General features: G+C 30.4%; 1 protein-coding gene across 18 annotated transcripts in view; it reads left to right on the forward strand.

Moving 5' to 3' along the window:
* Positions 1-25,128, forward strand: part of LOC145297650 (SHC-transforming protein 1-like) — a 438,749-nt gene that overhangs the window by 325,541 nt on the left and 88,080 nt on the right. For all 18 annotated transcript variants that reach the window (XM_080143795.1, XM_080143788.1, XM_080143792.1 and 15 more), the window contains 5 exons: positions 2,044-2,114; positions 11,569-11,629; positions 13,689-13,808; positions 15,266-15,319; positions 23,989-24,167. In XM_080143795.1, coding sequence (XP_079999921.1) covers positions 2,044-2,114; positions 11,569-11,629; positions 13,689-13,808; positions 15,266-15,319; positions 23,989-24,167 — 485 coding nt within the window. The remainder of the gene's footprint in view (positions 1-2,043; positions 2,115-11,568; positions 11,630-13,688; positions 13,809-15,265; positions 15,320-23,988; positions 24,168-25,128) is intronic.

The raw sequence follows: 25,128 nt of genomic DNA on the forward strand, positions 1-25,128 counted from the left end.
ATAAGATGCTGAATATGTCATGTGAGGAGTCAAAATTATGTTGCCCCTACTACTTCTATAATATTATTGTTACTAATAAACACTTAGATGTTCCAGAAGTATTGGACAGTTACTCACTGGCCACCATGAAAGGGGAGAGTGATATGAATCAGGTGACTTTCATTTTCTGATGAACTTACCTTTTTGAGTAGGAGATTTTGTCCACATCGGACATCTATCAGTCAGTGACTGATCTAAGCCACTGATGGCTTCCCCTACTTCATAAAATATTTAAAACTGACCACAGTTCACAGGAATTGACTTTTCCAGAGAGGGCGATAAACTGTATGAATATATTATATGTTCTGTGTTTGCAGATAGTTTTCCGTTTTACAGTATGATCGACAAGACCTCTTTGAATCAAAGATGGTAAATAGGTAAGCCAATAACTTGTCACCCTCGACAGACGAGAATCAAATCTGCTTAAACATAAGATGAGCAGTCATATAAAATAATAGTATTTGTGAGTCTGTGTGTACAACTCTCCTACAGCCCACAGCTTTGAACCGATCATGACCAAACCTGGCATGGTGATGGTCCCCCATCTAGGAATAGTGCAGACCATTTTTCAAGGTTAAGATCGAAGGTCAAGGTCATAACCGATGTATGTATACTCTCCTAAAGCCCACACCACAACCGATGATGCTAAACCTGGTATGATGATGGTCCCCCACCTAGGGATGGTGCACACCGTTTTTCAAAGTCAAGGTCATAGCCTATGTATATATATATATATATATATATATATATATATATATATATATATATATATATATATACTCTTCTACAGTCCACACCACTCAATCAATCATGACCAAACCTGACATGATGATAATCTCCGACCTAAAGATGGTGCACATTATTTTTCAAGGTTATGGTCAAATGTTAAGCTCACTAGTATCCAATATTACAACTAGACATTACTACCGATTGCGCTTTTTACATGTCAAGAGATTACAGTTGTTTTCTGTCAATGTGATTACAGCAGCAATCAATTAGGATAGAAAGGATTCCTTATCTTAATGTTACAAACGACTTATTAGTATCACATTATGTTACATCGCCAGACAATAACCATTATACCATTTGAGACGATTTTGGTTGAATGATCAAAAGGTTTCTTTTTCAGTTTGAGTTACTGCACTGTGAAACAAGCTACCAAGAACCATAGTCAGCTTGCATGCATCCAAACAGTCCATGGTGGCGCTGAATGTATCATGGCCATTGATTTTTGGATGATTACTCTCTTATTTGAGCTGTGGAGGATGTGAAGAGATGTGATTCTAGCATAAAACATCAACTAAAATTTAACTTTCGAAAAGTCTTTCACTCCAGCGCCAAGTCATAGTCTTTCACTCCAGTGCCAAGTCATAGTCTTTCACTCCAGCGCCAAGTCATAGTCTTTCACTCCAGCGCCAAGTCATAGTCTTTCACTCCAGCGCCAAGTCATAGTCTTTCACTCCAGCGCCAAGTCATAGTCTTTCACTCCAGCGCCAAGTCATAGTCTTTCACTCCAGCGCCAAGTCATAGTCTTTCACTCCAGCGCCAAGTCATAGTCTTTTACTCCAGCGCCAAGTCATAGTCTTTCACTCCAGTGCCAGGTCATAGTCTTCATAGAACAGAGCAAAAAGGTGTGCCATAAAAACTTTTGACTCAACAAAAGGCAGCATTCTCTGTCCATGTTTCTATTCCATGGAACAGCTTGCCAGAAGAGGCTGTTACAATTTCTACCATATCCAGGTTTTAAATCATCTTGAACAAATGTTCAGACAGTATATAGATGTACACGTCTTCTGGCTTTTTACATGACTTGTTGCACTGTACTATTTTTTTTGGGGGGGGGGCAATAGATTTCATTTGATTTGTGGATCTTGAAAGTAAAGGATAATAGAATTTGTTTACTAATAAACATTTAAATTTCAATTTTTGACATCTTCCAAATGTCTGATATTACATTTTGTTTTGTTTTGTTTTTTAATTAAATTTTTTTTTTTTTGCTTTCAGTACTTGGGATGTGTGGAAGTTAAAGAATCTATGAGAACATTGGATTTTGAAACCAGAACAAATTTAGCGAGGTATGTCTATTTTTATACTATTGCTGGGGTCACTATGTACCAAAGGCAAGAAGAGTGACTTGAGCATAAGGCTTTATGAGACGGGAAAGGATTGCCAGTCAAAAGATGAAGAACACTATAGGAGTTCTAATATTGATCAATTGTATAAATTAGTGATGGGACGATTCCAATATTATTCCCGATTCTGCACTAAATTCTTGATTCCGATACAATTTCTGATTCTTTATAAGTCTCTAAATATTTAACTAAAGTTTTTTTTTTTTTTCATGATTAAATGTGCAAATATTTTCTTCAGTATAAAAATATGTTTGTGGAAGATGATCTTCCACTGTTGATAGTAATAATAAAATAATTAATATTTATATTAATTATTTTATTATTACTATCAACAGTGAAAGCTTTTGCTTTAAACAAAATCAAATAAAGAGCCAATTAAAAGAATTGTTTTTGACTTCGGAAAATTATCGATTTTCTGATTCCCAATTCATCGTCTCAGCATTAGTATTAACTGCATTAGATTATTTATTGTAGGACAAGAATTTGTTCACATTGGATTTGAAGCTGACAAAGTTATAATTAGTAGAGAAGTATTCTGGTGGTAATAAATTCTATGTGAATGAGACGTTTCGGCACGGCCTATTCATTGGAAAGACAATTTGGTGTCGATCACGCCAGCCACATTTTTATAAAGATTTTGTAACTTTTCTTTTTTTAAATTAAGAAAGACAATATGAAAATATATCACTTTAAGTGTTTTTAAGAAAAATGCAAACTCTTTGTGGTTAATTATTTTCTAATTAATTTTTTAAAGATTAAAAACTTAAAAAAATATTTTTAAGTTCTATTTTTAAATTAAGAAAAATAATATAAAAATATAATCTCCTTGTTGATGACTGAATGCTGTTTGCTTTTGAGTTGTGTTTTAAATAAAGGCAGTTCAAACTTTATAATGTCAGAAACAATCATGTTTTTGCAAAACTCTTTTTGGTTAATTATTTTTAATTAATTTATTAAGGATTAAAAACTCCAAAATAATTTTATTTTATTTTAATTAAGAAAAACTATATAAAAAATATAATGTCGTTGTTTATGACTGAGTGCTGTGGTTTGCTTTTGTATTGTTTCAAATAAACATGGTTATTTTTAAGTTCTTTTTTTTTTAATCAAATTAAACTTTTTTCTTTTTAATAATTTTATTCAGAGAAAAAGAAATATCTTAGTTTACTGAATTAATTTTAAAAATATAAAAAAAGAAACTTTGACTATAATGATAAACATTAATTTGACACCCGCCCCCTACCTCCCAGTGGAATCGGCCAAGCCAAAATGACGATGGCGAATAAGCCACGTCAAAATGTACTAAACCTGAATTCCATTGGTGGGAAATCCTTGCAAAGAAGCTCTGTCCATTAAAATACTGCCTGAAACTAACTTTGTTTTTTTTTTTTTCTGGTAGAATACAAGTTCTTGCTGTGAATGTCCTACAAGGAGGAAAACAACCATCTATATTACTTTTTTTTACAAAGGGGTCACCACTGGGGACCACTTGAGGATAAGGGTTAATGTGTAGTCATTGGGACAGTTGTGTAATAATGGTTTGTAGAAGTAATTTGGTATAATTAGATCATTTACAAGGATGGCTGAACGAGAACTTGTTTATGTTGGACTTGAAGATAATGATATTGTAGTCAGCTGGAAAGTATACTAGCGAAACAGAGTTCCACAGGTGGACAGTTCTATGGAAGATACTTTGTTCATGGAATCCATGTTTAGGTTTAGGCAACAATGCTCTTATTTTCTTAATTGAGCACTCTGCATTTATTATTTCATATTATATGCTAGAGAAATATCTGTCCCAGAGTGGGTAAAACTTATTCTAACAGTTCTGCACAAGTTTTCTGTTTCATAAAGATTAAAATCAAAATATATTGCTACTAAACCTCATGTTTAGTTTAGTCATTCTAATTTTGATCAAAATTCTTTACATGATTTTGGTTCTAGAAAATGTCTAGCAGGTAAGGCTTTTAGCTTAAGAGGGTTTTAAGAATAAAACAAAATTCAGGAAATCTTGCTTAACTGTTACCTAAGAATTATGGATCAGATTTAATGCAAATCTGAAATATTTGCATTTCCAGATGGGAGGTTGTGTCTATATTATGCATTCTAAAAACTCTTTAAAATGAAAGAAACTGAAATTTGGAGGACATATTAATTGATATCTAATATATATTGTAAAAATTTAACATAAATCAGGAGTATCTGAATTTCATGAATGACTTTCACACCGTTGCATAGAATGAAATTTGACTTGCAGCTGTGTTCCAACATTCATAATTAGCGGTTAATTATTTTTGGAGTGAATCCTATGTATACAATTATATAAACATATACACATGCCTAACTTTGTGTGTGTGTGTGTGTATATATATATATATATATATATATATATATATATATATATATATATATATATATATATATAATATATATATATATATATATATATAATATATATATATATATATATATATATATAATATATGTATATATATATATATGTAATATATGTATATATATATATATGTAATATATGTATATATATATATATATGTAATATATGTATATATATATATATGTAATATATGTATATATATATATATGTAATATATGTATATATATATATATGTATATATATATATATATATATGTAATATATGTATATATATATATGTAATATATGTGTATATATATATATATGTAATATATGTATATATATATGTAATATATGTATATATATATGTAATATATGTATATATATATGTAATATATGTATATATATATGTAATATATGTATATATATATGTAATATATGTATATATATATGTAATATATGTATATATATATATGTAATATATGTATATATATATGTAATATATGTATATATATGTAATATATGTATATATATGTAATATATGTATATATATATATGTAATATATGTATATATATATGTAATATATGTATATATATGTAATATATGTATATATATATGTAATATATGTATGTATGTATATATATATATATATATATATATATATATATATATATATATATATATATATATATATATATATATACTAGCAAAAGTACCCGTCGTTGACTGGGTTCAAAAACAGCCTACAGAAAATGGACTCTGAGCCTATTCGTGACCAGACACACACACAGACGTTTAGCTTTATATATATATATATATATATATATATATATATATATATATATATATATATATATGTGTGAATGAAAGTCATGTGGAAAAGATTGATTGAAGCTTAAATATGTTTTTAATGTAAAACTAAAACATGTAATGAATCTAAAAATATTGGAATAATTAATGTGAAATGTTTATATAATAAATATATAAATGTTTTTGTGGCTAATTATATCCGAACCATAAGTTGTGAGTATGTTTTTTTTAGTGTGGAGGAGAGTATACAGAGGATTGGGAGAAAGTTTGATAAGAGAGCAAATTGAGAGAACAGATGAGAACATGTCGATTTTGCTTGACTTGAAAGAGAAGAAAAGTGTACATATCTATGCTTATTAAAAAGGTAACCGTGCCGCATCAGTACACACACACACACGCGCACACACATTTCTAGAGCTTATATAAAACAATACATATTTCTTAAAGTATATGTTCCTTATGATATAGTCTGAATAATTACAAATTATAACCTTTATGAAGACCTATTTTGGCCCTCCGAGCATATATAGTCGTAAACCAATTCTTGTTGAACCATCCCATTAAATGATCAAATTCTACCCAATTTCCACCACCATTGATCATTATATCATTGTTTCACTGACCATTCATAAACCTTTATCATTGAGTGGCCTCCATACTTAAACAGGACTCTACAATGCGAGTGAAACAGTTGCATTTACGAGTGATTTTTCAAAGTGGCGACTAGAAATAATGAAACTCTTATCATTTGGCGATGTCATTCCTTTCACTGACAATCTTCCACAGTTCACTACTGAGTGAAAAATATCTTTTCAACTTTTTTTTTTTTTAATAAAACGAACAAAGTTCAATTATTTAAGCAATAAAAGCTTAATAGAACAATATAATCTTCTTTTTTTTTTTTAATGAAGGCTGTTTAAAAAGAAACATCTGAAGAAATTAGAATGTTCATACCTTCAAGTATCAACATAAAATTTGTTGTACGCTTAGAATTGCATTTATTAAAAAAAATAGAGAAAAACTTTATTATGTATATGATCGTCACAGAACGAAGATGTCATATTCCAAAAATCACGTGGGTTTGGCTAGTAACTTTTCTATTTGGCTAGTAAAAGAAAATATTTAGTTGTCAACAGGCAACTAAAGATAAATTTCTCCGTAGAACCCTGTTTGATAAGTGGTTTCTTAAAAAAAAAATTGTTACATTTATATTCCAATGACCAAAAAACAGACTCCGTTCACGATCATCATTTTTGTTTATTTATGTATTTTTATTCTCAAATTATTTTACTTACAGACGAATGACTATATTTTGATCATGAAAAAAATATATATGTAGGTATTCGTCTAATAACTAAAATAATTGTAAATAACAAATAAAAAATAATAAAAACAAAAATCATGATTGTGTTTTTGGCTCATTGGTAGATATATATTCCCTTTTTTATTTTGTTTTTTCTTAATTTTGTTCTAGCTGGGGATGGTGCATCTAAATAGATGCATACATTCATCCACTATCTCATACGTTCAAACCGAAAGATCTTTTTAAAATTCTAACTGTCCCTTTAGTGTAATTGTTTGTATTTCTCTTGCACTTGGTTCACTTGGTATATTTGCCAGGCAATTATATATATATATATATATATATATATATATATATATATATATATATATATATATATATATATATAAGAACAAGTAGTTAATAAAACATTTTAAAAAACACTGTGAAAAAGAGTTATAAACATTTAATTTCAAAAAGGAAACACTAAGTGGATAGTCCTTAATCCGTGGAGTTTTGAAGAAATACTTTCCTTCTCCTCAAAGAAGCTTCTTCACCCATTTTCCTTAATTCAATCTTGCCCCGACAGTCGAGCTGTATATTTGATCCATTTCTTTTTTACACACATTTTATCTTTCTTTTAATAATATATTGGAATTCTTTCCCATTTCCTTGTACCTATTTGTGAATTATTCCACGGATTTCTGCCTTTTGGATTATTTAGAATCATCTTCCAATTATGCAGTTCCCTTGGATTTTACTTGTGCGAATGGAAATTTAACTAACTTTCTTGGATTCTGCATCTTTGGATTTTACCGTCATTGGAAATTTTACCCTTTACCAGACTATCCATACACGTGAAATCACTTTTTTATTCACCTTATTCCCTCTGCTTCACTTTTTGTTATCAAGTAAGATCTATGACTTACTTGTAGTTTCATTTAATACTTTTGCAAGCAAAATCCGATCTCACATTTTGCTAAATCCTACCCTCTGATGAGAAGAAAAGTATTTCTTCAAAACTCCGCGGATTAAGGACTATCCATTTATTTAGTGTTTCCTTTTTAAAATTAAATATGTTTTTAACTTTTTTTCAAAGTGTTTTTTAACATGTTTTATTAACTACTTGTTCTTATTATAAGCTCTATCTCTTATTTGATTTTATCAAGCTTTTACATCTCGTTAAGATTACTTTATAAATATTAATTCTTTAATATTTATAATTTATTTTAGTTTTGCCATCTTGGATCATTTTGGTAAACTTCACTGTAATTCTTATTTTATATATATATATATATATATATATATATATATATATATATATATATATATATATATATATATATATATATACTAGCTGTACCTGGCCACACGTTGCTGTGGCTCAGTTTGTTAAAATGGAACACATTCCTTTCCTCAAGAAAAATTGCATTTTGTTCGTTTATTTACTTTTATTATTTTTTGCAATTTTTTTATCAATAAAAGTTGTTGTTTTTTCCCCCCAAAAAATTAATTTTTTACCATAAAATGTTAGGTGAAAGTTTTTTTGTTTTTTTGTTTTTTTTCAGGAAAACTTGCACTTTTTTTTAAAAAGAAATTTGGCAGTAAACGTTTCTTTTTGAAAACGGAATTTTTATTATAAAAAGAACAGATGAATGCTTTATATGAACATTGTAAATAGTTAGGTGAAAGTAGAGAAAAGTTTTTTTTTTCAAGAGACTGTACAAATTATTTTTTTTCAACAGATGGTAAGAAAAACAGAAAGCATGCTTCCATCATTAATTATGCAAAAAAATAAATAAAGTGGAAAACTTTCTGTTATTAATGTTTGCTAAAATATAATTACAGTAAACTTTGCTGAAGTGTTACCATATGCTGCATCTTAAAAAGTTGGTTCATGCTGACAATTAAATAAAATAACCGTCTAAATATTAGTAAAAATAAGTAAAATCATGAATGACGGCTCTTGGGGGGGGCAAGTAAGTAGGAACAACACAATCATTTGTGTAAAATAATTAATATTTGAGAAATTGTAAACAATAATAAAAATACCTGATACCAAATGCAGTAAAATTCAAATATTTTTTATACGTGCTGAAACTGTGTTTACGTTATTTTTATTTCATTTCTTTTATTAAAAGTCGTCTTTCCAACAATTAACTGGTTGCATGTCGTTTAATCATTGGGGACTTCACTCTTGGAAAATTGTATAAAAAATCTATGGCTCTAAATTTGGGAGTGTAACTCGAACTTAGAGTTAGTGGTAGATAAGTCATTTGTTAGGTGTGTCAGAAATTTTGTGAAAAATATTGAATAATTCCACCCCGTTTTCCAAGCTTGTAACTCCTCGAAAAATGTAATTCAAGTCCTAATTTTTTTTTCAATTAAAGGAGCAAGGACCAAAGTTTCATTTATAAAAAAAAAAAAAACAACGTGTTTAAAAAAAAAAAAAAAAAAGTTTTAAACTTCGGACTTTACAGGTAAATTTCTAAAAAACACTACTTTTTTTGTTTTAAATTTGAATATATTATTTATTGATCTTTTATCTTCAATTTGTGATATATAACACTTTGGTGAGTAAATTAATTATTTACTTTTTAATAGACATTTCAAAATGGGAGGCGTGAATTAATCCGGCCCCCTGTCTTTCCAAGCTTATAACTGCTCGAAAAATATAATTCAAACCGTAATTTTTTTTTCAATTAAAGGAGCAAGGACCAAGGTTTCATTAAAAAAAACAAAAAAAAAAAAAAACAAACAACGTGTTTAAAAAAAAAAAAAAAAAGGTTTAAAACTTGGGACTTTACCAGTAAATTTCTAAAAACAGTACTTTTTTTTGTTTTAAATTTGAATATATTATTTATTGATCTTTTATCTTCAATTTGTGATATATAAAACTTTGGTGAGTAAATTAATTATTTACTTTTTAATAGACATTTGAAAATGAGGGGGGGGACTTGAATTAAAAAAAAAACGTTTGTCTAAAATATTATATTCGGTTTATTGGAAAGAGCATAAAATTTCACATTAACTCTGAAAATATCGTAAAAATAGAATCAATAGAAAAATTGACAGATTTTTAAAGTTTAAAAATTGAAAATACTGAGCTTGTAAAATTCAATTAATTTCATTACTGTTTTTAAAAAATAAAAAAGTAATATTTCTATTACTTTTTATACAACTTTAATAGTTTATTTTGGAAGTATAATCCATAAAGAAAATAAACAACCCACTTTTAAAAGAGAAATTACAAGTTTTTTATATTTTATTCGCAGTTTCGTGTTAGGGGTGTCAAAAATTCATACAAAAATTCTGATACAGCTAGTCATTTAAGCCTCCTTACTCCTTAAGTGATAAGCGGACATTTGTTTATTATTATTTTTTTTATTCAGTGTGTAAAATCCACTTTGAACAACATATTTGGAAATTAGAAAAATAAAAAAAACAAAAAAAACTTTGTTTTAGCATGTTAAAAGTATTTAGGTTGGTAGATAATTAAATTCTACTGTGTTTGGTATAAGTTTTTTTTTTTTTCTTGCTTTTTAGAATTTTTGACTAAGGGGGGTTGCTTAGATCGTATTTTAAACTAAACTACGGAGGTTGGAATGCCCCTCCCTCCCCCCCAAAAAATGTACTTGGAAAAATCGATTTTATAGCGAGATTTAAGAATGGTTAGCCGAAAACAAAAGGTGAAAAACAAAACAAATAATCAATAAATAATTGTTACCAAAGGCAATAAATGCTACTTTTTTTACTTACATGAATTAGTTTATTTTATGTTTTAAAGTATTTTCAAGCGCTTTTCTTTATTTTTTAATCTAAAATTGCGGGTGTGTAGGTGCAAAATATCTCCAGATTTTCTAGAATTCCCCACTAGATTGCAAACGAAATCTCCAGATCTAGCGAAAAAACCGCTAAATTGGAAACACTGGTCACGTGACGCAAGCGGTGATAAATAATTGTCCATAAATAAAAAAAATGGCCTATCGGTACAAAGAAAACCACCTATTTATTATAGAAAAATTAAGTATAATGTTATAATTAAAAAGAGATATATAGAAACACGCATGGTTACAGTAAACATATTATACCAAAATGTTGAGCCAATCATTTATTTAGTTATTTAGACTATTACGAACGAACCAAGAGTTATATATATATATATATATATATATATATATATATATATATATATATATATATATATATATATATATATATATTATATATTGGAGTGAAATAAACAAATATAATGTAATTTTTATAAATATAGATTCAGATTTCTTTGGTGTATGCCAACATCATCAAATTATTTAATATGGTTTAAATGGAAAATGATTTGACATGTAATAACTTTGTTTTTTTAAGTGAACATAAATGCCCCAAATGATAGTTTGGCAATAATGAGAATGACATTGCGAATTATAAGAATATAACTCACTCTGTCCACCAGACAAGTGATGACTGTACAGGTGTTATGTCAGAGTTTTCATTTTGCAATCTAGTTGACTTAGCAAGAGTTTAATTTCTAATCTAACATATTTCATCCATAGTTGTAGGAGGGATAGGTTCATACCTATGAAAACTGTATGATTAAAAATAATTTGGCTCAAACACTGTACATTGTGCCCATGGTTCTCATTGGTATTCATTGTCACAAAATATTTCTTTCTACCGACTAGCAAAAACATGAAATAATAGAAGTAATAGTATAGTTTTGGATTCAGGCAGACCAATACCAAACCTCCATTATTAATAATTATTAGCATAAATTATTATTAGTATTAGTATATCTTCATTACTAATAATTACTAGCTATAGTATAGTTTCAGCTTCAGGTAGGCAGACACCATTAGTAATAGATATTTCTACTTATTTAGAACAAAAAGAATTCTTTTCAATTGTTTGAATTTTATTCTTTGTTTTCCAGAGAAGCAATCAATCGTGTTACTGAGGCAGCCGGTTTAAAATGTGCTGATAAGAAAAAGAAAGTAAGTTCTTATATTATTTTTCTCTGTGTTATAGTCAGACTTATGTGTATATAAGTAAGACTGTACTTCAGTACGTCCATTTATTATACTTCTTTAGACATCTCTTGTTTTAATCAATAATCTCAAGTCAACTTTAAAAGAAAAAAAAAATCAAATTTGCATGTTCATTATGAATATATACAGATGAAATGTTTATATTAGAACCAGTTGGGTGGTGCTACCAGATCAGGCTGTCTGAAGATGCTGGCTTTCTGATCTAAAATGCATCCAACATTTATATTATTTTTTCTCGTTCCTTGCAAAATTCAGTCATGTTTTGAGGAAAAAAAAAACAAACAAAACCAACAATTTTCTTCTATAAAACAATCTAACTAAACTCCCAGAATAAATGTAAAAAAACAAACAAAAAACAAAAGAAAAACAATCATTCAATGAACAGCCAGTTGGCTTTTCAGGAGATACAAAACAAGCCATTCGCACCTACATGTGAGCTAATGTTCTTTTTGTAGACTTCATACTGTGTAGGCATCGATCAGAGAAATTGATTAAAGTGCTTCCCATTTCTATTAAGTACAGAAAAGAAGAAAGAGGATCAAGTCAAATGAACAAAGAAAGAAAGAGTTTAATTTGTACAAGCTAGTATCTTTTTTATGTTGGCTCGTCTTGCGTACCTATGTTTTAATATACTACCTTTTCTCATTCATATGAAATTCTATTTTTTTAATTATTCATTATGCTTTTTTGGACATTTGTTTTAATCAAAATCTCAATTCAAGTTTAAGAGGAAAAAAATCTCACAGAATGTTGAATGTGATTATTTCAGCAAACAGATCCCAAAAATGTCACTGTAAATTCATTTCTTTATTTTTTCCCCCAATTTTCTTTTATCCCTATTTTTGTGGGGGATGAGGCATCCTATCGGATGCTAGACATTCACTCATTATTTTAGAGACCCTTACTGAGAGATCTTTTTAGGATTCTAACTGTACCTTTAACTGTTTTTTTTTTTTCATTTCTTTTACACTTTTACCAGATAGATTTTGTAATTTTTCATCATAATTCTTTATTGTTTCTGTCATGATTAATTTTCATTAACCACTACATTTGTAAGGATTTTTCACTTATTTGATACACAAATAAAAGTTACTCACATGGATTTTTAATCTTTTTCATTATCTTTCATTAAACTACAGGTTTCTATATTTTTGTTTACCGATTCCTACTACCCAAAGAATGCTAGAGATTTTTGTAAAAGATGACACCCAAAGAATGCTGGCCTCTACATTTATTCACATATTTTTGAAAATGGGTGCATTTCTTTTGATTGCTTTTTTTTTCAAAATTGGTGTATTTTTTTTAAAATGGTGGTTCTTTTTTTATAAGTATGTTTATTTGTTTTAAATTGGGCATATGTGTTAGTTTTCAAATTGGGCATATTTGTTAGTTTTCAAATTGGGCATATTTTTTAGTTTTCAAATTGGGCATATTTTTTAGTTTTCAAATTGGGCATATTTTTTAGTTTTCAAATTGGGTGCATTTCTTATTTTTTAAAATGGGTGCATTTTCTTCTTTCAAAATAGGTGTATTTCTTTTATTCTTTTTTTTTAAATGATTATTTCATTTTTTATCTTTTTGAAAAGGGGCATATTTTCTTTTTCAAAATAGATGTATTTTCTTGTTCAAAATAGGAGTATTTCTTACTTTTTAAAATGGATATATTCCTTTCTTTTTTTCCAAAATTGATGTATTTCTTGTTTTTTTTGTCCAAATGAATTTATGTTTCTGTTTAAAAATGGGTGTATTTATTTTCTAAAAATGAATGTATTTCTTTTCTTTTTTTTTGTGTATTAAATAAATTGGGAAAAATCGAATGTTAAAATTAGTTTAAAAAATCTTGTATATGATTTGTGCAACTTTCATCAATACAATAAACATCTTTCTTTTCCATCAAAAATCAACTGGGTTTTCTTCCCAATTTAATACAAAACTAGCAGATCTACTTTGTATCATGGAAATAAAATATATCGCTGATAAAACCATTTTTTGTTTCTATTTTCAGTGTGACAAAAAAATACTACGCATACTTGGAACATACCCAAATATGCGGTTTGCAGGTTCAAACATTACACTCACAATTACAACAGAAGCACTTAATCTTGTGATCATGGAAACTGGACAGGTTAGTTTTGTTTTTTTTAATTACTTCAAATTTATCCTCCAAGCATTTATTTATGAAAATCAGATTTTTATAATTATCATTGCCCATTTTACTTCAGCCCTCCTAAAGGTATGCCCAGTCTAATAATAATACTACTACAACAGAAGTGATAATGGCAGTAGAATATAGTGTTACAGAGTTGGAAGATAGAAAGTTTGATTCTGGCAGGTTCTATGATTCTAAAAATTCTGACTCCAAATCTATCAATTCCAAAATATCTTACTCTTATTCCGATGCCTTATTCTTAGTCTTCCAATATTCAGATTGTCTTTTGATTTTTTTGCGATTTAAAAAAAAAAAAAATGCCACTCATAAACTTTTATGAATTGGACTCTGACTTTGCAACCCAGATAGAATATAAAATATACATTCAAATAATTGATACAAAGGCAGGCATCTGTAAACATTATATAAGAAAAATAAAATCATTGCATTTCTACAATAAGCCAGCAGAAGAAGGAATGACAAGAAAAACAGTACAAAAAGGAAAGAGTGAAAAAAGACTCATTAGGTGACTTCAAGAGTCATTAGGTGACTCATGGAATTGTCACTTGGCTTCATTTATTGTTCATACATGATATTAATGGAAGATGATGAACAACTTTTTCAGTTTGATATTTGTCTGTAGTTTTTCTAATAGAATACCCCTAAAAATCTATCTTTCCTATGTATACTTACTAATATAGAAAAATATATAAGTGAACACTGTATTCACTGCTGCTATTTCCAGAAATAAGTAATGTCTTATGAATTTCTACCTTTCGTTATACTTTCTATTGCAATGAACCTTCCTTTCTTCATTCTTCTATTATGCTGGTTGTTGCTTCCACTTGACCTTGTATATTGTAACCTTTTTCAAAGATACAACAGTATTTTGGGGGATGAACAATTGTCATTTATTATTTACCATTTTCAAACTGGTTCCTTCATCTTGGATGTTGTTATCATTTCTCCTGTTATGCCCTTCAGCCATTTTCAGGTGTGCTATATCAAACTTAATAGCTGTCATGGAATTTTGAACCCAACCCTTTATTGAATTCCTAGGTGGAGGGGTACACTATTTAAATTTTAATCTCCAGTTCTTGTGACACATAGCCAAGATGACTAGGATGTTAGTTAAAGTGTGCAAACTATCTTGAGGTTCAGAGTTCAATCTTGATCAAAGTCAACAATGTGATTAAACAAATTAACTGAAAGAATATCTTAAGGCCTGGGAAAAGGTATGTAAACAGAAAAAGTTGGGAGGGTTTTACAGCTTTTTATTTTGCTTCTTTGATTTGTTTTCTTGTGTATGTGGAGAGGTATCACACCGCACCTTTTTCCTGTGAACTGTAAAATATCTTATTTATTGAATAATCTATTTGTATTTTTAAATTTTTAATGAGGATTTGATATTGGATTATTTTTGTTCTTTTCAGACGATAGCACATCACGACATGGCAGCAGTTTCCTTTGCATCTGGAGGAGATGTGGTATGAGAATTTAACCCTAAAAATACATGTTTTACCTCATTTGTAAATAGATAAATGATGTTATTGAGAATACATGGAAAAAAAAAACAATAGACAAAGAATAAAAATAAATGAAGTGTTAAAATGGAAGTAGATGTCACCTTATTGGCCTCATGTAATAGATAAATGTTATGGTTCAGAATACATAGAAAGAGATGTACACTGAAAATGGTAGTTAAAGATTGAAAATAAATGCGATACTAAAATGGAAACAGATACAAGTTCCAATAAAATGTAATGATTTCATAAAGTTGCATAGATTCTACAAAAAAATAATGTTGGAAAAAAAAACTTGGCATGAAAAGTGGGATAATATGAATAATGGAAGAATTTATGATGAAGTGAAGCTGATGAAGTAAGAGGACAAGACAAAGAAAAAAATATGAAAAAAAAAAGTTAAAAAAAGGAGCAATATAAAAAATAAAATAAAAATTTTTTAATGAAATTAAGACAAATATCTTTGAATGAAAAAGATGGTATAATCCAAGAAAGAAACTCTTCTAAAATGAATAAATGTAAAAGTTTTTATTCAGCACACTTGTATTACCATCAAAATGGCTCACTGTTATTTAAATCGATAATGCAACATTATTTTTTGAAATACTGTATATATAGTAGAGATAAAGGATCCAAAATACAGCTATTTGTATGATTAATTTGCGTAACTATATTTTATACATTTTTTGATAAACTAGAAGGACTTGTTTCCCAGCATTACCCAAGGTAAAAAATGAGAATACTAACTAAAAAAAAAATATTTTTAAGTATTCTTCTTGAATGAATGTATTCATTTTTATGAAGTGCTCAGTAGGGACCTCCATTGAATAGAATTTGTAATTTATCAGTGTGTACTTTACAAAGCTGTTTATAGGCATTGTTTATTTACAGATAGATCAAAAGCATGCCATAAAGGTCTACTTCACAAAATCTCCAGCTACGATATAGCTGGAAATGTCTTCTCTATTATTAAATCATTTCTCTCTGATAGGTTTATAAGAGTAGTGGTTGATGTGCAGAAATCAGAAGCTCGCAGTATTAATGCTGACGTCCCTCAGGGGTCTATCCTGGGCCCAACTCTCTTCCTGATCTTCATCAATGATCTCCCAAATACCATTCTTAGATCATTCGTAAACATTTATGCTAACAACACTACCATCTATAGCAACACTTCAATAATAAAAACTAGTAAATTAAAATACAATCACAAGATTAAATCCATTATAGTGCATATCGGTGTCTTTATAAATAAGTCAGCCATTTTCATATGCTGTTCAAAATTTAAAATGAAATTAAAAATCTTTAAACTATAGAATAGAAAGTCAATTTACTTAAAATCTGGAAAATTTAACTACAATTCAGTTTTAATTGTTGGTAACCTTAACCTTCACTTGCGGTTGCCGTTGAGGCATTACAGATGACCTGTTAACCAGTCCTCCCCATATTTCCCTGTCCTCCGCACGTTTGACCGCCTAGCTCAGCTTCAATCTTGTCCATTCTGTGATCGTTAGAATTAAGTTTGATCTGAGGAAATTAAAAGACCCAGATGTGGCACATGTGTTTAAGGTCAAGATTGAAGAGAAACGTGCCCCACTCTTGCTACTTGACACATACCTTCGTTGACACATTCAACACCATAGTGACTGAGATGGCTAATGAAGTTCTCAGCAAGAAGCAAACTACCAAGAAGTCTTGGGTCACACCAGACTTACCGAAACTGTGTGACAAAAGGAGAGACTTCAAGCAGGTCAAGTATGAAAGTGATGAGGAAGCGGACATGTATAGAGAAACAGACAAGCAAGTCAAAATGGGCATGCTTAAGACAAAGGAAGACTGGATCAGTGTAACGATATTGAACAGAGCTTCAAAGCAAACAATGCCAAGAAGGCCTACCAAGTAGTGAAGAACTTTACCAGTAACAAACAAGGATGCCTTAGCACCATTCTCAACAAAAGCGGGAAGTGTCTGACCGAGTCCAAAGACATCTTGAACAGGTGGACAGAGTACACTGCAGATCTATACTCATACCGCGCAACAGGAGACACAAAGAAGCTCAACACATCTCTCACAACTGACACAGACAGCTTCCCATCCTCAAAGAAGGAGGAGGAAATGAAGTCTCTGAAGAAAGGAAAATCATCCGGCATTGATAACATCCCAAGAGAACTAGTACATGCAGGGAATGTGGCCATAATTATTGCACTGCATGCAATCTGCCAGAAGATCTGGAAGAGAAGAGAGTGGCCAACACATTGGACCCAGTCTTTAATGATCACCTTACCTAAGAAAGGCAACCTCTAACAGTCCAACAACTACTGCACCATCAGCTTGATATGCCATTCTAGCAAAGTGATGCTCAGGATCATATTGAATAGGTTAATACCCCAGGCTGAAGCAATTATAGCTGAAGAGCAGGCAGGATTCAGCACAACTGAGCAGATCTTTAACCTCAGGATTCTATGTGAGAGATACCTTCAACCCCAACAAGAATTCTACCACATATTTGTAGACTCTGGGCGACCATGAACTACTACAAAATCAATGCTAACCTCATCCACGTTATACAGGACCTCTATGGCAAGACCAGCAGTGTTGTGTACCTCAACGGGGACATTGGAGACTGATTCCAAACCACAGTTGGAGTGAGACAGATGTTTGCACTTACCAACACTCTTCAATATTTTCCTTAAAAGAATGATGACAGATGCAGTTGAAGACCACCAAGGAACAGTCAGCATCGGTGACAGAACAATCACAAACCTGCATTTTGCTGATGAGAAAGACGTACCCGCAGGCTCTGAACAAGAACTGGAGATCTTGGTCAGACAACTAGACAGATCCTCCACAACTTATTACCCATACCACTGAACTATTGAACTTATTATCGTATGCGTAGATACATATCTACACATACGATAATAAGTTCAATAAGTTTACAGACTTTTTTTTTTGTATGGGTAGTTTTATTGATAGTACATGCATGAAACTCTAGTCTCCTTCGAAGTAATCCCCTCTGGCTGCAATGCACTTTTTGTATCATTCCAACAACTTCTGGAAGGCCTCATGGAAATCCTCTCATGTGAGCGTGTCAATGACCCTCGTCACAGCCTCTTTCATCTTCTCAATTATCTCATAACGACAGCCTCTAAGATTTTCCTTGAGCTTAGGAAATAATCAAAAGTCACAGAGCAAGGTGTGGACTATAGGGAGGGTGAGGAACTGTCTTGATGATCATGACAACATCTTCCTTTCTGATCTTCTCTGAGCACCCTTGGGACAAACTTTATGCAGATCTTCTGCATCTTCAGTGCCTTATGCATAATTGTGTATACAGTTTACACACTGACATCAAACTCTCTAGACACACAACAGTCCTTATCCATGAAATTCTTTATTTGGCCAATCAACTCTGGTGTTTTGACTTGTTTACCTCTTCCCACACCTCTCATCATCTCTTGCAGAGTCCCTGCCTTCGTTGAATCTCTTATGCCAAACTGCTGCTCGATTCATGCAAGATAGTACAAAAGCAGTCTGAAGTATTCCATACATTTCTGTGGCATTTTTTCCAAGTTTAAAGCAGAATTTTATTGCATATCGTTATTCTAAAGTGTCCTTATGTCCAGATTGCATTTTTGAAATTCACCGGCTGTGATGATTAGGCTTTAGTAGGGTGTATTCCAATTCCTGCTGTAGCTGTTCATTTGAACCTGAAATCATAAAAATTGGTCAGTCATTTCATAAGATGTAGAGCAATAACATACTGAATTTTCAAGAATCTACAACAATTTTAAATGCCTGTACAAAAAAAGTCTGGAGACTTATTTAAGGCACCTCATAGTTTGAAATTATAATTGAAAAGGACTACTTCTACCGAATTTGAACCAGGGTGTTATTTTTACATCTAACTGTAAACTGACCCTAAGTTTAGTTTAGCTCTAGTTTAAAAAAAAATCGATCTGGTTAGGTTCAAATTCTGTAGAAACACTTCTTTCCTTTTTATTTTGTTTAAAATTGTTATTTAATGCTCCAAAAGAATTATTCGTAAAAATGCAAAAGTGTAAGATAGAAAGTGTTACCATGAAAAAATAATGTTGATTAAAGTGATTTAATAAAACAAAAGGATAAATTACTAAAATTTTGAAAACAATATGCACATTCGTTTTTAATGAAAAGTATTAGTTTTTTTTTAATTAGGTTTATATTAAAGATATGCAAATTATACATTTAAAAATAATATTGAGAACTAAATTAATAGCCGCTAGATAGTGAGTATTTTTATTTTTGCTTGACTATCAGATTGATTAAATTATGTAATAATTGAAAAATGAAGAAAATGCTTGGAAAAGAAAAACTAAATAATAATAAATGTATAGAAAATGAAATAAGTGACTGAGGAGAATTAACAAATGAGCTGCCTCAGTACATCACCAAGCATCAACAAAAAACGTATAATTGGGTTAAAGTTGATTATTTAAAAAAAAAAAGAGCAGATCCTGCACTGTCTATCAAGCTCCAGCCCCTGTGCCATCACTGCAATCTTGCATCCATCTACTTGTTTGATAAGTACTTCCATGGAATATGCTCTGATGAACTTACTGCACTTGTATTCCCTCAATGTAAATACCCTTGACATCCTAATTAACAGCAAAATCCCACCCTTTCACTGTAGAGGAAAAACTTTCTACTGTAATAGTTTCTTTCTACAAACCATTTTCAAATTCCCCCTTTTCTCCTTGTTTACCTAACTGTATCAGCATGCCAAAATTTAAATGTAATGTGAACTAACATTGCTGCACAACTCCCCAAATAGGATGCCTTTTATAAATCTGGCCCTTACCCACATTAGACTTTTACGTTTCAATGGTAGTATACCTTGTGTGAGGTGAATTGAAGTAAGATAATTTTGTTTTGTTTTTTTAAAGAGACATAATCTTGATGTAATAAAAATAACACTGCTAAAAAACTCCTCACACTGAAAATTAATTGGAAGCAAAGATTTTTTAATAAATCTACGATATAATTAGATTTTTTTTCTTTTCTAACAGAGTAATATAATTTTTGAAAAATTACCTAGTCTAGTTTAAAAATTGGCACTACCAAATCAGACTGTCTGAAGATGCCGGCTTCCTGACTTGAAGGCACCAAACATTGATTCTGTTGTTTTTTTTTCTTTCTTTTCTCTTTGCAAAACTCAATCATGTTCTGCAAAGCCAAAACCAAAAACACGTTTCCCTACAAAACTAAACACGACAAATAAATATTTGAAGATTTAAAGAACTTGAAGCATGAAAATTATTACCAAAATAACTTAACTCTAAAAAGTGTTAATATGCCATAAAACAAAACAACCAAACCAAACACCATGAATAAATATTTGAAACATAAAAAACCTTTTCCCCAAAGTAACATATACAGCATAAAAATAACCAGAAAAAGTTGATGTGCCATAAAATAAAACAACCAAACAAGTTTAAAAATAATACTTATTTTAGGAAACTGGATGAAAAAAACTGAAAAAAAAATTATGCTTCACCTGTATTCACACTAATATATAAAATCATAGAATTTTGTCAGCAAGTTAATTTACAAATAAATACATATTAGTTTTTATTGTAGAATGAATGATATATGCTACACAGAATGTCAGGAATAGTTTTGTAAAGTATCTTTTCTGAATTTTAAAATTTTTTTTGCATATACTTCTCACCTTCCAAAAATTGACTCAATTATGTTTTTATTGACTGTTAATATTTAAATAACCGAAAACATTTTTTATTTCTATTGCATCATATTATTATGTCTTATCTTTTGAAAATAAACCATTTCAATCCACTTGTACCTCAAAATTTATATTCTGCTTTGGAATTTAAGATAAAACTGCAACCATCTCCTGCAAGTCCCAGAATTTCAAATATGCCAATATTGCAAAGATGATGATTCTAATAATTGCTAGATCCTAACATGTTACATTTTTCACCTAACAAGACTTTTTTTTTTTTTTTTACTTTTTATTTGTTTGTTTTGGGATTTTCTTACAAAGTTTCTTTTCCTCCAAATTGTTAGCATTCAAGTTCATCCTGATTCTCTTCCCACACATGCTTATCTTGTGAATTGAAAGATACAGTGTTATTTTTATTTATTTTAACCTGTCACCATTTTAAAGATGCTACTCTCGGGTGGTCTAAAGTCTAACATGTCAAAAAGCTGAAATTGTTTCTACTATTAACTAGCTGAGGTACCCATCCATGTTGGGTTAATGATTATACCAATGGGACAGGTGTATTTTTACCTCCTCCAATTATGTCGGCATTCTAGAATAGACCACTGGCAGTAGACTGTGCCCCAGAATAGACCGCTGACAGCAGGTTATGTCCTAAAATAACCAATTGGCAGTAAAGAGATGTCACAAGCCTGTCTCTGCTATATCGCTATTTTCATGGCAAATGTTTGACTGGACTCCAATCTATAGTCCTCCCTTGCCAAACTTTCACAAAAACATACTCAACTAGCTACAGCCATTATATATGATTTTCCCCACTTTCTATCTGTGCCTAAGTCTAAACATAGATTCTATGAACAAAGCTTCTTTCCCAGAACTGACAGTCTTTGGAACACTGTTCTGCTTGCCTGCTTCCCGGTTGAATACAACATGGTAACCTTTAAATCCAATGTAAACAAGTTCCTGTTAAGTTGTTTCCATAAATAATCAAATTGTACCCAATTTACACCATTAGTAATTACTATACCATCACATTACATTCATTAACCCTTATCCTCGAATGGCCTTTGGGCCTTGATAAGTAGTGACTCTCAAATAAATAAAAAAAGGAAAGTATTTTTTTATACTAGATCAAAAACTATATTAGAAAATTACCAATAAGCCACACACTATAATGCAAAATTGCTAATAGATTGCTGATTATAATAGTAAATTGGTAATATGTCACTAACATGTAAAATTTGTTGCATGCAATAATGGTACAGTAAGACACATCTTGTATATCTATAAAAGTGAACGTGTCTGTGTGTTTGTGTGTCTGTGTACATTTCCCTACGCAATAACTGTCAATTTTTAGTCTCCAGACTCGAAATTTGGTATACAGGGTACTGAGATTTGGGAAAATCGATGTGATCGGTTTTTGGCCAGAAATTTGGCGATTAAGGGGTCGAAGTTCAACGATTTGACCTTTGAGAACTCTACCAAACTCCTCCGACAATTTTGGGTCTACGCACTTGAAATTTTAGATATAGGTTCGTTGGACATGGATCTAACTTAATAACTTGATTTGAGCCCAAAACAATAAATTTTAAGAGGTCATAATAGGGGGCAAAGTTTTAAAAAAATTGACCTCTGCGGTCTCTTCCAAATTACTCAGACAATTTCTGGTCTAAATATTTGAAATTTTACATAAAGGGTATTCAGAGATAGGGCAAGCTTTTTCATCAGTTTGGGTCGAAAATTTTTAGTTACTAATATATAAATGTATGTATGTATGTCTGTTTGCATGTCTGCCTTAAACTTTCAATAGAGGTGACGGATTTTACCAAGATCAGTATCGTTTTAAAGTTTGACCTTTCATACGACAAATATTGAAAAATTGGCTAAAAACAATATCTTCCCCTTCAACTAGGCAGTTTTCTACAGGGGAGGGGGTCACTTTTTTCGCCAATATTTTTGAAAGTTATCCTCTCCTTTAGATTGTCTAGCCTTAATTTTTAAAAATGTCGCTTCCGGTTTGGCGGTGGTCGTAACAGCATAAACGTTAGGTTTTAACCCGTTCTTTTCCTCCTTTGCGGTACGTGTTCGAGCCTGCCTTCCTACTAACACTTTTTTTTTTTTTTTTTGCTCAACATACACATCCAAACACCCGGCAACGCCGGGCTAAAATGCTAGTAATATAATGAAACCTGACTGTAAGCTAGATATTATAATAGATAATTAATAGGCCACATACTATAATAACAGATTTATAGTAGGCTGCATATTATAATTGGAGATTGACAGTAAGAAACATTCTATAATTTTAAATTGTCATTAGACCATATATGATAATAGAAAATTAACAGTAGGTCAAATAGTATATTAAAAAATAATGTCAGTGAGTAGGATACTATAATATAAAATTGAATTATACTGTATATTAGTAAGTCTTATGCTATAATAGCAAATAGAAAGTAGTAATAAAAAATTGACACTAAGCAACAAATTATAATAGAAATTAGGATATTATGAAATATTTCCATTTCCATATTTTGTTTATATATATTTTTATAATTGTTTTCTATGATAACTGGAGCCAATTTTTTTTTTTTTTTAATACAGTAGAACCCTGGGATATGATGGCTCTAGGATATGTCATTTTCAGGTTACGATGTGGAATACAATGTTTTTACAGCCCCTGGTTAAGGTATTTGCCCCCGCCTTATGGTGTTATTAATAATGTTATTTGATTATATACATGTATATTATATGCTGTACGGCATTTTGTGACTAATTGTTAATGCCGTATCCCAGGGTTCTACTGTATGAAATATAAGCAAATAATAAATCTATTTTGATGGACTTTTTCATTTTTGTAGATTTGTGGCCTTTCATTTTTATTTTTTATTTATTTATTTTTATTTTTTTGCAGGAAACTCTTGATTTTGTTGCCTATGTGGCCAAAGACTGTGTAAACGGTCGGGCTTGTTATGTGCTGGAATGTGGTGGGGGTCTCGCGGAAAATGTCATCACCACAATTGGCCAAGCATTTGAACTGAGATTTAAAGAATATTTACGCAAACAACCAAAGCCAGTGACCGTACCAGAACGGTATGTCTGTGTGCTTTTCTTTTAGTCTTATGTATATATGTAAGTACACTAGAAGAATATCCGTCCCAGGACAAGTAAAATTAATTCCTCAAACATTTTCCCCCACTTTCACGTTGTCTTACAAAGATCAAAATCAAGATATAATGCTACTCAACCTTATGTCTAGAATCCTTATTCCAACTTTGACTAAACAAAGTATAGCATAAACTACTAAACCCTCCATCTTGGACAAAGTTCAACAAAAGAATTTCTTAGTTAATAGGTCACACATTATCTGCCAAGCTCCAGACGCTGTCACATCGCTACAGGGTTGCATCCCTTTGCTTGTTTTACAAGTATTTCCATGAAAGGTCCTCTAATGAACTTATTACACTAGTACCCCCTTAAATAAAAATACCTCCCCATCAGCAGTGAAATCTCACCTCTTCACAATAGAGCCCCCTAAATGCCCCAAAAATTACTACCCTGATAGCTTCTTACCATGACCATATTCTTTTGGAATTCTCTTTCTGCTCTGTTTCTCCAAACTGTACCAATATGTAGAAATTTAAATGAACAAAAATCTTGCTGCTCAATTATCCATCCACGTTGCCACCTTATAAATCTAGCTTCTACCACAGGAGCTCTTTATACTTGAGTGGCAAATTTGAGATGAACCAAAGCATATATATATATATATATATATATATATATGATAAAAGTACTTTTTTATATATATATATATATATATATATATATGATAAAAGTAATTTTATATATATATATATATATATATATATATATATATATATATATGATAAAAATGGAAGTAGAAAGACCTAAAAACTTGACAATATTTCGCTTGTTCAGTGTGGGCTTTTTCAAGAGTAAAAGTGTAAAATGCTCACTGATGAGAAGATTAATTAAGAGTATATATAGAGGTGGGGGCAGGGGAACAGTATATTATACTTATTTACATGTG

This window comes from Euprymna scolopes, chromosome 18, assembly GCF_053919585.1.
Source record: "Euprymna scolopes isolate OS-2025 chromosome 18, ASM5391958v1, whole genome shotgun sequence".
NCBI classification, from domain to species: domain Eukaryota; kingdom Metazoa; phylum Mollusca; class Cephalopoda; order Sepiida; family Sepiolidae; genus Euprymna; species Euprymna scolopes.